The sequence below is a fragment of the Enhydra lutris genome, unplaced genomic scaffold (genome assembly GCF_002288905.1).
Source record: "Enhydra lutris kenyoni isolate GAN:26980312 unplaced genomic scaffold, ASM228890v2 scaffoldscaffold14, whole genome shotgun sequence".
NCBI lineage: Eukaryota > Metazoa > Chordata > Mammalia > Carnivora > Mustelidae > Enhydra > Enhydra lutris.
The window spans coordinates 1,146,324-1,158,950 of NW_019154098.1; the positions used below are offsets into that span (position 1 = coordinate 1,146,324).

Below are 12,627 nucleotides of genomic sequence, written 5' to 3' on the forward strand. Positions count from 1 at the left end.
GGAAGCAGGCTCCCCGCTGAGCAGAGAGCCCGATGTGGGGCTCGATCCCAGGACCCTGGGATCATGACCTGAACCGAAGGCAGAGGCTTAACCCACTGAGCCACCCAGGCGCCCCTCTCTCGCTTTTTTTTAAAGACTTTATTTATTTGACAGTGAGCGAGAGAGGGAACACAAGTAGGGAGGAGAGGGGGAAGCAGGCTCCCCACGGAGCAGGGAGCCTGCGCTGGGGACCCCGGGATCATGACCTGAGCCCAAGGCAGGCGCTTAACTACTGAGCCTCCAGGCGCCCCCCGTCTTGTTTAATAGTTATCTGATTGTCTCAAGGCCATCCGTTGCCTCTTAGGGTTTTGCCATTGTTTGAAAATGTCGCTTTTATCTTGTACAAATGCTTGTTCCTGAACTTGGCTTTCTGCACAGGTGTTCCTCTTGTGTTTGTATCTTCAGTGGTCAGAACTGTAGACTTCTTACCCTGGGTACAGCCCCCCAGGTCAGGCAGGGGTGTGCACTTCCTGCCCTGCCTCCAGGTCCCACTCACGCCCCTCCACACCCCATCTCACCCCGCAGTTGACCGCTCCGGCCTTTCTCCATCTCCGCAGGCTCCACCTCGAGGTTCTCGATCTTCAGGGAACAGAATCATGCAGGAGGCACTGTTCGCTGTCTGACGTCATTCGCCCACCGTGTGTTACACTGAGTTGTCCCGACAGACTCAGGAGCTGCGGCCCTGACCCCCTTGTGGCTGCACGTGGCGTTGGGGGCCTTTCGAGAAATAATCAAGGTTAAATGAAGTCACGGGGTGGGGAGGGGGCTACTCTGATAGGACTGGAGTCCTTACAGGTAGACGAAGAGACCCCAGAGCTGGCTCTCTGCTGGTGTGCGGAAGGCGGCCTGTGTGACGACACAGTGAGGACGTGGGGCCTTCCCTGCAACCAGGGGGCTGGACTTGGGGCCCCCAGAACTGGACGAAAATGGGTTCCTCTGTGTGAGCCACCCAGTCTGTGGCGCTGTCCGGCAACCCAGGCCAGCTGAGACCCTGTTCTCAGGTCCACGTGCAGCACTGTGGGTAGCGACGGCGTGTTCTTTTCCCTCGAGTACGTGGACGCGGCGCAGTTGGTCGCAAGTGCAGTGACACGTTCGCGTCACCTTTCGAGTCTTTGCTGCACCTGGTCTTGTTGGGCCTGTCGCCGACTGACCCAGAACCCTGGGTTCTGTGGACTTGCTCCGGGGCAGGGTGGGGGGCGTCCTGCGCTGCGGTAGGTCAGGATCGGCTCCGGCGGCCGTCCTCGTCTGCGCACTCGGCAGGAGGAGAGCGCTCCGGCCCCCATGGCTTTGGCGGCACCCGCGGCGCCGTCTTCCCGCGGCTTCCCACGGCTGCAGGGTGCACTGGTGCTTCACCCAAGCCTGGTTTGTCGATGGGAGCCAGGGCAGGGAGGGACGGGGTGGGGAGAGCCTCTAGCAGACTCCACGCCCAACACGCAGCTGATGCGGGGCTTGGCCCCGTGATCCCGGGATCGTGACCTGAGCCGAAACCAAGGGTCGGACGCTCAGCCGACGGAGCCCCCAGGCGGCCCAGGGACACGTTCAGTGAAGTGGGCACTCGGTCTAGCCGGCGTCCAGGGACTGGACATGCCGCTGCGTCCTTACGGCCGCCTGTCTTCATCTCCCCCGAGCACTGTTTTCCCAGATGAATGTTAGAAGCGCTGGCTCAGTTTCTCGGCCTTTCCGGCCGGTCAGCCTCCGAACCAGCCGTACTGAATCCTACTCCCCTGCCCTGCCCGCTGCCGCTGGCCGGTCGCACGTCTGTCCTGCGCTCCGCGCTGCGTGGCCAGCTGCCGGGTTCCCTCGGTCTGGTGGCTGGCGCTGAGTTCTGCCCCTCTGTTGGCTCCTCCTGTGCGTGGAGTTCTGGGGGCGAGGACCATTTCAGGGCTGGGGGAATGGTCCGCCAGGCCTCCACGTGAACAGTGAATGGGGAGAGGAAGGGAGGGAGGGACAGAGGAGAGACAGAGAAGCCGGTGGGAGAGACAGACATGGGGGATGGGCAAGGGAACAGAGGAAGGGCCAACCCTGCCCCTCACGGGCCAAGGCCGTCCTGGGCTGACAACCCAGTCCAGAGGGTGACACGGGGACACAGGGGATGGAGGGCCCCGCCCCAGCCTGCCCAGCCTGAGCGCCTGCCCTCCACCCCCCACGAGCTGGACTTGGTGGAGCACGGGGGTCCGCTGAGGCCCGGTGACGCGTGGCTTCTGCCGCTGACACACAGAGACCCGTAGCAGCAGCTGAAGTGCGTTTTCAAAGTGTCAGTTTATGGAGAATTTTACTTTCCGTCTTGTTGTTTATTAGGCTCTTAAAGGGAAAGCTTGTAATGCATCCATTGATCGAAATACCGATTGAGTAGCTGCGAGCACATGAAGCAGTCCCAGCCCCTCGTAACGCAGCGGCTGCCTGTGTAACGGGGGTGGCACGATTAGTGTCGCCCACCAGCTGTGGACTGGCCGGGTGCCCTGCATCGCTTGGGTTTGCTCCTGGGGAGCTGCGGGACAGGGGCAGCCTCAGCGCTGAAGCCTTCGGGTGACCCCCAGGTCAGCCCAGGAGCCGTGGGAGTCGGGCCCCCCCGCCACCCCTCCAGGGCCACAGTCAGGTGATCGGCCTCCACTGTGGGCCAGCTCCCCTCCGGGCATATCCTGCCCCTACTGCCTGGCCCGGGTCACACAAGGTCCCCTGGGCCTCTGCTCCTGCCCAGGCCCATCGCCCCTGTCTGCTGCGAGATGGGTCCTGGAAGGCCAAGCTGTTGGCCTGGCCCTGCACCAGGGTGGCCTGAGGGCACGTGGGCAGGTCAGCACCCTGAGCCAGCTGTGGGGTGTGCGGCCCCTGCTGGGCCTGGAGCCCCGCTCTGACTCACTGGGAGCTGGGGGGGTCGCTGGAGCAGCCGCACCTCATTTGGGAAGAACCGTTGTGCCGTTGGAGGAGGGTCTATGGAGGGCAGCCAGCCAGTCGCCGCGAGGCCTGTGCCGTCCACTAGGTCCCTGGCCGCTGAGTCCTGCTGAGCCCCTTCCCCGAGGCCCGCACCTCGGTCATCCTCTCCCTTCCTGCCCGGCCGGTCCTGCACAGGCCTCTCCCCCCAGAGCTCTGCTCACAGCCCCCCACCCCCGCAGCCGCTTCAAGCGGGGTCCAGTGCGGGGGCCGCTCCCACCCTGTGCACCGGGCGGAGGCGGCGCCCGTCAGCGTCCGCGGAAAGTCCACTTAAGCACTTTGCAGCCTGTCACGGTGTCGGCGGAGCCTGACCTACTTGGACTCGCTGTGCCGAGCCGCCTCCCCCGGCCCCCGGCTTCTGCTGACGACGCACTCCCCGCTCGCCTCGAAGCTTCCCACAGCCGCGCTCCATTTCCTGAAAAATGCTTCCCCACTTGTTTTCTCTCTCCCCACACAGCCTGCCCGCCTCCTGCACGGTCACTGCGGGCTGGGACAGCCTGCCCTGGAGGCCGCTGGGTCCTCGGCCAGGCACGGACAGCCCCGCCCCCAGCCAGCGAGGATGGGAGGTCGAGTTCTGGCCCAGAGCCAGGTCCAGCCCCTCCACTAGCAACCCACGGCCTTAGCCCTCCGCTGCCCCCTCCTCTGCCCTCCCAGCCCTGGGCAGCGGCCACAGCCTCCCGACTCCAGTCCACCCACCCACCATGCTCACGTCCAAGGCTCGGGGCCCCTGGGTGCTTCCTCCAGCATTGCCAGCTGTGCGTTCAGGCCCGGTCTCTCTGCCCAGCACACGTGTCCTTTCTGCGTCTCTCACCTGGCCTGAACTCCAAGGGGCCTGCAGGGCATGGGACTCCGGCCCCTAGCTCCTGCTGCCCACAGCAACATGGCTCTTGCGGGGCGGGGGGTCACTGCGAGCCATCGGGGGGTCAGGGGGAAGGCTTCCTGAGGACCCAGCCTCGGAGCTTGGTTGCAGGGGTGACCCTGACAGCAGCTGTCCAGTGTGCGTGTACAGAGGCCCAGGCAAGGCCCGGCAGGACACACACCACACTCACGCTCCACAGCACTTTCCAGGAAGCGGAACTGCCCAGCATGGCTGGAGTCCTGGCTGGTGGGGGCATGTGGGGACCGTGGTCCATGTGGACCAGACAGCCCTAACTGCAGGGTCTCCTGACAGACCTTCCCCACGAGGGTCATGGGGGCTGCTGCACGGGGTCAGTGGAATGGGGACAGAACTTGATCACACAAGCTGTTTCCAAACCAGCTGGTTTGGTGGGATGGGGGTGCAGATGCCCCGAGGAAGCTGTAAATCAGGGTGGGGACCCCCAGCCTGCGTCTGGGGAGAGAGTGGGCCAGCGTCGGTGAGGTAGGTCTCCTTGGTGACTGTGGTCACTGGCTGGGTAGGGGTCCAGGGAGGAGGAGTCCGTGTGGAAGGTGGGGAACAGACAGTGGGGATATCCAGGGTCCAGGAGCCTCCCCGAGGGGGTTGGGAAGAATCCATCAGCAAAAACACCTCTGTGTGCCTGGCAAGTTCCCTCCGGTGATTTTCTGTCCGGGCACAGGACCTCTGTCCTGCACGCAGATCTGTGCCTAGCCTTCATGTGGCCCCTTGGCCTGGCCCTGTCCCCAGGAGGAGGGCCTGTCCCACCCTCTCTGGGTCCACGTGGCCTGGGAAAGGCTGCCGTAGGCCCATGTGCTCTGTGCTGTTTCCTCAGGAAAACCCAAGGTCTGAGTGAGTCCAGATGGGGGCTGGGGCCGTCCAGATCCACTGTGGCCGTGCAGGGTGGCCGGAGGTGGGATCCACTTAAGGTGCCGTTGGACCTGCCAAGGAGGTCTGGGCATCTGGGCACCGCCCCCTGTTTGGGACTTGCCCCTCTCCCACTTACACCTGAGTCTGCTCTCAGTCGGGAGTGAACCACCCCCTGGGCCTTCACCCGACCTGGCCTGGGCAGGCTGCCTGTGCACCACCCCTGTGTCTGGGGTGCAGAGGGCAGCACCCCCGTAGGGCTTTGGGAGGGGCTGCTCTTTATCCAGTCCTGTGACCAGGGAGGGCAGGGCGTTTGTGCTCGCGTGTGCACCTGTGTTTGGGAGCTGGTGCCCTGTCCGACCCCTTGTGTGCACCCGCCCACGGGTGGTGCCGCCACCGACGCCTGCGACGGGCCCGCCTCACCCCGCAGCCTGAGCCCCAGACCCGTGGCCAGGGGCACCCCGTGTACAGGAGTGGGGGCCCTGTGGACCTGGTGTGGGCAGTGGCCATGGGATGCTCGCAGGGGCGGGAGTGTTCGTGTCCAGGGTTGGCCCTCCAAGCCCTTGGAGGGCGGGGGCGCCCTGGCAGACGGGGTGAGCGGCCCTGCAGGCCGAGCAGGGCACACACCACGCTCATGCCTGGCTTCTCGGGGCAGTCCTCCCTCGGCCTTGCCCAGACCCTCACCTCCCTTCCTCTTGGGCACCTTGGCCCGAGGACCGTCCGCACCTGGCACGGCAGAGCACCTTGCCGGCCTCCGCGTCCTCGGGCTGGCACTTGCCAGCTGCTCCCCAGGCCCCAGACACGTGGACGGCTTTTCTTCTTAAACCGACTTTTGTGGTGTGTGTGTCTGTCTCCCCATTACCACTGCTATTCATTTAAAATGTTATCTCCCCCCCACCCGTTCCTTGTGCCCCCCGGGGGAGTGAGGGGGCCCAGCCCTCACCCTGGTGTAGTCAAGGTTATGGTGATAAATCCTGGGGCATTGTCACTTCTATTCGGAGTAAATTGGCTGGCCGCTTTCGGGCTGAAGGAAAGATAATTTGCTGTAGTATTTCAAATGGATTAGAAATGGATTTGAAGGGAAAGTTCATGCCTCCCATTACAAAGGCGAGAAAGAGAACTATCTTAAGGCACGGTTCCCTCCCTGGCCTTCATTATCCACGCTTAATACCTTTCCTATTTTCCAGCGTTAATGAAATTTCCTGGCGGCGTGGGCCTGCCGGACGGATGGGAGAAGCCTTTAGATCTGAGGCTCCTGTTGTAGAAAAGGAATTACAGGGCCCTCGCCGCGAGGGCAGGAGCGTTCTCCGGGTCCTTGGCCCGGCTATTATCTCATTAATTTTATCCCCTCTTCTCAATGCAGTTGGTTTCCAAAGCCTGTCCTCTCCATTAGGGTAACAATTTACCGGAGTGCTGTGACACCCACGGCAATGAGAAGCTACAAGGCAGCCCCTTGCCCGCCCGGCGCCCGCCCGGCCACAGGTCCTGAGTCAGTGAGCGGGCCCGGCAGGGGTGAGGGCAGGGCTGAGGTGGTCTGTGCAGCCGCAGGCTGCTGGGCTGACTCTCCCCGGGCAGGTGGGCCCTTCCGCAGCCCCACACCCTTGGGCACGCAGCGTCCCTCGGCCTGCGGGGTCCCTCGGCTGGGTGTGTGTGCATAGGCCGCAAACCCTGGGCCGGGGACGTGAGAACGGAAGAAGTGCTAGGCCTCCCGGCTGCCCCCGTCGCCTCTCCGGTGGCTGACTCTCACCCTGTAATTGCCTTAGAACCCAGGGGTATGGTTTTTGGTGGAAGAAGCGTGGGATCTATTAGTGCTGTGCGTCCGCAGAAGTAGCCGCAGGACCCAACAACGCGCAGGGGGAGAGGGTGGCGGAAGATGTGGCCAGAAAGTCAGTCACAAAAGGTGCTTCTCCGAGGGAGGGCATTGGGTGTGTCTGGCCCTGGCGTCTAGCCTGGGAGCCAGGAGGGCGTCCCTGGGGCTCACTCTTCAGGGTGAGCCGGTAAGGGCTCCAGACCGAGGTTCCGTGGGATGGGCTTGGATGGGAGCCCCCTCGGGGCCAGAACGAAATCTCTCCTGAAGCTTCTAGCTGCTTCCGAAGCAAGATCCTGCCGGCCTCCGTGGGTCCCTGTCTGGGCCTGGCCGCCTCTTTCTGCAGCTTCACCCTGTGTGGTTGCCCCTGGGAGTGGTGGTCTGACCCCGTCTGGCCTCAGCCGGGGCACGTGCCCTGAGGTGAGCTTCCTCACCCCTCGAAGGGCTGGGTTTCTGGGGATGTGGGGTCCTGAGATGCTGGGCCCAGGTGCATGAGTGGGCGCAGGTCTGGTTGCCCACCCGTCCCTCGTGGTTTATAGCATCGGGAGGCTTGGGTGGCCGTAGTGCAGATGGGGGTTGGCTGAGGGTGGTGGCCCGGGGGGGGGGGGGGCGTGCCCCGAGGGAAGAGGCAGCTAAGAGTGGTGCTCACAGGACCGGCTGTCGCACAGCCTCGGGGCAGGGCCTTTTGGGAGGTCTGGGGCCTGGCCCTGCGGGGTGAGTGTCTGGTGGGCACTGGCCGGGCTTGCTGCCGGTCACGCAGCCTCCAGGCTGAAGGAATGGAGGCTGCCCAGGGCTGGCCCTGGCCCAGGTGGGTGTACAGAGGGGCAGCTGCCTTGTCGGTGGGGAGACCACGGAGGGCTCTGGACACCGCATGGCTGGGGGCTGGGGCTGGAGGGGGCCCGTTGCCCTCTGGCCCAGCGAGCTGTGGTGGCCCCGGCCTTAGGTTCGGCTCTCAGCTCTGGGGATTAGGACTCCGGCCGAGCTGTGCGCTGTGGACGTGAGCACAGCTCCCGCAGAGGGCTCAGGGCTCTGGGGCAGGGCCCCACGGAAGATGGCTCTGCCCGGCCCCGCCTTGGCCTGGCCTCTGAGTGACCCGGAGGACAAAGCATATAGGACACATAGATGCCCCGGGCCCAGGCTGGGCAGAGCTGGGGTCCCAGGGTCTGGGGAAAACCTGGGAGTCTGTCTGCCTCCCCCAGAGGGTCCCCGCCTACCCCACCCTCTTCCTGCCAAGATACAGCCTGTGTGGGGACACCTGGAGCCTGTAAGGGCGTGGACAGCTTGAGCCAGGCTGGCCGGGGTCCCTTGGCAGGACTTTTTCCCGAGATCGGTGTTTGTCAACTTGAATTTTAATGAAAGAAAACTGGGTTAAGTACCGTCGGGCTGCGGCGTCCTCCTCGGCACTCCCCGCCTGGCCTTTGTCTTACACCGCAGCTTTGGGTCCCCTGAGTGCCCAGCTCACTTGTGCACGGTGTTCTCTCTAACGTGCCCTCAGAAGCTTTGCGCTGGCAGGAGTCACCCACAGATCGCAGAGAGACCAAGGCCCGGGGGACCCCGGGGCTAAGTGGGTGGGGGGCAGCTGCACCCCAGAGCAGGAGTGCTCAGCCCTCCGCACTCAGCTCCAGGCAGGTGCGCTGGGGCGGCCCCCGCAGCCTGTGTGCCCGGGTGCCCAGGCCGGCGTCCGCTGCAGATGGGGTGGCCATCCGTGCGCTGTGGGACCATGGGAGAGCCCCGCACGGGCCGGACCACCTTCCCACTTTAGCCAGGTCCCCGCGCTGGTGGTGGTGCTGCTGTGAGGACTGCCCCCTCGCCCTGCCCCTCCTGCTGCCTGGAGGCTCCGGGGCCCACAGGCCCAGACCTGCCAGTGGGCACGGTGTGTGCACTCGGTGGTAACGACATTATGAGCAGAGCCTGGACTAATATGGAATTAAGGTTAATTTGCATAAACAAATTACTGCTGAAATGAGGCCTGAGGGGGTAGGGCCTTGTCCCCTCATTTCGGTGGCCGCCTGCCCATGTGACAGCTGGTGGGGAGCAGGTCAGCCCTGGCCTGGGGTGCTGGCCTAGCACCCCAGGCCTGGGGGCCTGCAGCTGTTGCCCGCGGCAGCCGTGGTGTCTGCAGGGGGCGTGTCTCGAAGCGGGGCATCTGGGCCCCCTCCCGACCCGCTCTGTCCTTGGCTTCCTGGTCTGGCCAGGGTAGGGCCTGGGACCTGGTTGGAGGAGAATGTGGAGGGAGGGAGTGGTCAGGTGGCCACCGGGGCCATCCAGGCACAGGTCTGCCCTCCTGGTCCGGGTCAGCCACTCAGCTCGTCCCACAGGCTGTCCCAGACCTCTTCCAGCCCGTGACTTTAAGGTACCTCCAGTCTTTCCCCCAAAGAGCTTGCCTAGATGGGGGTCTGAGGCCGTGCCCTCCCTCTCTCCATGCTGGGCTCCCACGCGGTGGACAGAGGGGACAGGCAGTAGAGCCTGCTGACCCGAGCGGCCTGGGTGGCGTGCACTGGGGCAGCATGTGGGGGAAGATGTTCCCGGGTGGTGGTGTGGACCACCAGCTGCGGTGTGGACCCTCAGGGGACTTGCCCGTGACGCCCTGCCCGAGGGGCCCGGACAGTCCCGGCCCAGCAGTGTATGTGCTGGAAGGGGGGACGCTTGTCCCCTGCCTATGCCCTTTCTGCTCACCTGTGGGGCGGGGAGGAGGGGAGGGGACAGACCATGGGGCCGTGGGGCCGGACACACCGGGGTCTCCCTGTCTCCGCAGGTCTCTGGTGCTGAACCGCCTGCGCCCCGCTGCGGGGGGCGGGAAGGGCCAGGCCGGCTCCCCTCGGTGGCGGAGCAGAGGCTTCCGCTGCATCGGAGGGGTCCTGTACAGGGTGTCGGCCAACAAGCTCTCCAAGACCTGCGGCCGGCCCGGTGGCGACGGCGGGAACAGGCCACTCCTGCGCACAGGTGAGGCTCCTCGGGACGGGGGGCGCCCTTTACTCCCCGCCTGCGTGTGCCTCACGGACGGCGGCCGAGGCTTGTGGGGCACCGAGACGGGCGGGCATGGGCGAGTGATTGCCTCCCAGACGGGCCTGTCCCAGGCCGGGCATTCGTGGTACCGTCCAGTGCTTCCGGGGCCTCCGAGGCTGTTCCTGCTGGAGCTGACGAGGTGGCTGGAGCAGTGGGGCCCACATGGGGTGGGGATCCACGGCCTCCACATCCCCGAGGGAAGCCCCTGAGTACACGGCCTCGTGCTTGGCTGAGCAGGCCCTGACTTTCCATGTTTCGCTCCTGGATAAAGGAGATGGGCCAGGTATGGTGAGCACGGCTCGCGGCTGAACACCTGGGGCCGTGGCGCCCTTAATCTCATTGGCAACGCCCCCCAACTGTATCTGGAGGCCGTGCTGCCGCCGCGCCCGCGGCCTGGGGAAACAGGCCAAGGAGAAGGAAATGCTGTGGATTTGCTTATTATACAAATTAACTAGAAAATACTTCGGTTTCAGTCCAATTTTACCCCCATCCTTTTCTGCCAAGAAAAAAAGGGTGAGGTGGCAGGCAGTACGGGGACAGCAGAGGCCCAGCGGCTCCCAGCCCCTGCCCTGTCCACACACGGGGGCAGGAGGGAGAGGAGGCCTGGCCCCGGGCAGGGGCGGGACGCTGGGGGCCCTTCCCGGAAGCCCTTGCCCAGCTGTGTCCCCAGGGCCTCTGTCTGTGGGACTACAGGGAGGGAGGCGTGGGTGCCTGGCTGCCTTTTTCCAGACGGGGCGCCCTGGCCAGGGCCCGAAGGCCATGACCCTGCTCTACCTCTGTGCCTCCGTTGCCTGATCCCTTTCGAGGGACTGGGCTGTGTGGTCTGAGGGCCTCCGGAGGCTCTCCTGGTGGAGGAGCAGGTCCAGAGCATCGGCTGGGCCTCTTCACAGGGCCTGCACGAGAGTCACTCTGAGCCTCCGACCCCCGGGGCCCAGCAGGGCTCGGCATCGGTGTTCGTGGTCCTTGAGGCCGCACACAAAGCAGCTGGTCCTTCGCAGAGCTGTCCCTAGCCAGGCTGGTGTCTGGACAGAGCCAGAGAGGGCTCTGGGCCGCCTCTCTGTGGAGTGACGTTCTGCTCGGCCTGACTCAGGAGGCTTCTCTGTGGGTAACACTCACTGGCCCCAGCCTCCCCCTGGGCCTCGTCAGTGAAGGGCCCCAGCTGGCCTTTCCCATCCATCATCCTTTCTGCCCCGGACTGCCACCCCTGACCCCACAGCCGACCCAGCAGGCAGGACTCAGACTTTGTTCCCTGCTATCCTCCTTTGCAAGCTGAATGGAGCTTATGGGGTGGGGGCAGGCATTCTGCTGCCATTGCCTGAGCCAAGCACGTCACAGGGCCACACCCCTTTGAGCTCCCTGCCCTCCAGGTCAGCCCCAGTGATGCCCTGTGCTGCTTACTCACATCAGGTCTGAGGGGCTCCTCCCTGGCCTGTCCAGACGTCACTGGCTGTCCCGGCGTCCACACTGTCTACGTGCAGGGACCCAGAAGTGGGTTACGGCTTGGGGCTCCACTGGCCCTCACCGGCACCCTGTTGCCCATGTGCCCTGGGCTGCGTGGGGGCCCCTCCACATGGACCCCGATGGGCCTTTGGGGTTGGGGCTGGCGCCTGAGGTCCATAGTGGGAGGAGAGGTGCCCGGAGACAGGAAGGGTCAGGTTTGAACCGCTTGGACGCTGCTCGAGGGGAGGGTACAGGCGAGGTGGTAGAGTGGCTGTGAAAGGGGCCAGCGTCAGGGCTGTGGGTCACTCCCTCCCTCTGCGGCACTGGCCTCACGGCACCTGAGCCAGCAGCTGTCCCGTGTCTCCCCGGGGAGGGAGGACGCCTCGCCTAGCCCACTCCCTGCCGGGCTGACCTCCGTGCAGTCGCGCCGTCCCCCTCCAGTGAAGTGTGGCCTCGCCTGGCCTCCAGCCTCGCCTTCCCCAGCCTCCTGGCCTCAGGGCCGCGAGGGAGCAGTGCAGGGATGACAGGCCTCCAGGGCCAGGCAGGTTCCCAGGAGGCCCCACTCCTTGTCGGCTGCTAGGAGACCGTGCGGGGGCCAACCTGGGGCAGGTGCGAGCAAGTAGGTAGGTATGAGCCAGAGCCCGAGTCTGAGCCCAAGCCCAAGAGACCACCTGCTGCCTGCGGCTCCAGCCGCCCAGACCCCTGTGTGGGGGCTGCCTCCTTGCTGTGAGGGAGGTGGGGTGTTCCCAGCTGCAGGAGCGCCACTGACCAGCGGCCTCCTTGAGCCAATAATAATTAAAGGAATAAATTTTCTCCTTTGGTGTCAGTAGAACTTGGACTTCTGGCGGGAGGGTACAGCCCGCTCCCCTCTCCTCCTGGCTTTTCCTCCAGGCTGCTCCCGGCTGTGGGGCTTCTGTGGGGTGGTGTCAGCCCTTGTGTGGGGCCCCCGGGCCATGGGGAGGGGGGTGGCAGGGAGGGAAGCGCGGAGCCTCGTCCACACTCCTCCCCAGGGTCCAAGGTCTGCCCAGCCAAAGGGCCTGACCCTGTGACCTCTCCCCAGGGGCACCCAGGTGTGGGCTTGGCTCATGCTCCTGGTGGGGTGTCATCGGGGTCCCTGCAGCGGAGCAGAAGTCCCGCGTCCATCGCCAGAGCCCCTCCCCGGTCCAGGCTGCATGGTTGGCTCCTGGGTCCCGGAGCGAGGCGGGTCTGTAGTCCCTGCTTCTCACTGGCCGCCACACTCCCCTGAGCAGGTCACGGGCCCCTGTGCCTCATCTCCTCCCGTGTGACCTGCTGACCCCGCCCTGTGTGCGGAGAAGCCACCCAGGAGGGCGTGAGAGGGTTCAAGAGAGACCCCTCCCCCAGCCAGGCGGCCACGGCCCCACCCTGCTGCCTCCCTCCCTTACCAATGCCTCTTCCTGGGACTCCCCCTGCCCAGGGCCATGATTTCCTGGGAAGGGTGAGTCCCGCAGGGGTGTGTGGGGCTGCAGCCCTGCCTGGCCACTCCCTCTGACCCCAGAGCCCCTGCATGGGGCTCCCCAGCCTGGGAAGGGTGAGGCGCTCCCTGGTGAGGACTGGCCGGGTGGGGCGGCGGCAGAGCACATGGTGTCTATTTTGGGAAGATCCCCGGGCAGCATGAGCGCAAGCTCTCCGGCCTGCCGAGGGTTTT

At 65.1% G+C, this 12,627-nt stretch overlaps 1 protein-coding gene across 1 annotated transcript in view; it reads left to right on the forward strand.

Annotated features, from left to right (window-relative positions):
* Window positions 1-12,627, forward strand: part of LOC111146749 (zinc finger CCCH-type containing 3) — an 83,262-nt gene that overhangs the window by 49,147 nt on the left and 21,488 nt on the right. The window contains exon 5 of the mRNA XM_022502431.1: window positions 9,271-9,458. Within this exon, the coding sequence (XP_022358139.1) occupies window positions 9,271-9,458 (188 nt within the window). The remainder of the gene's footprint in view (window positions 1-9,270; window positions 9,459-12,627) is intronic.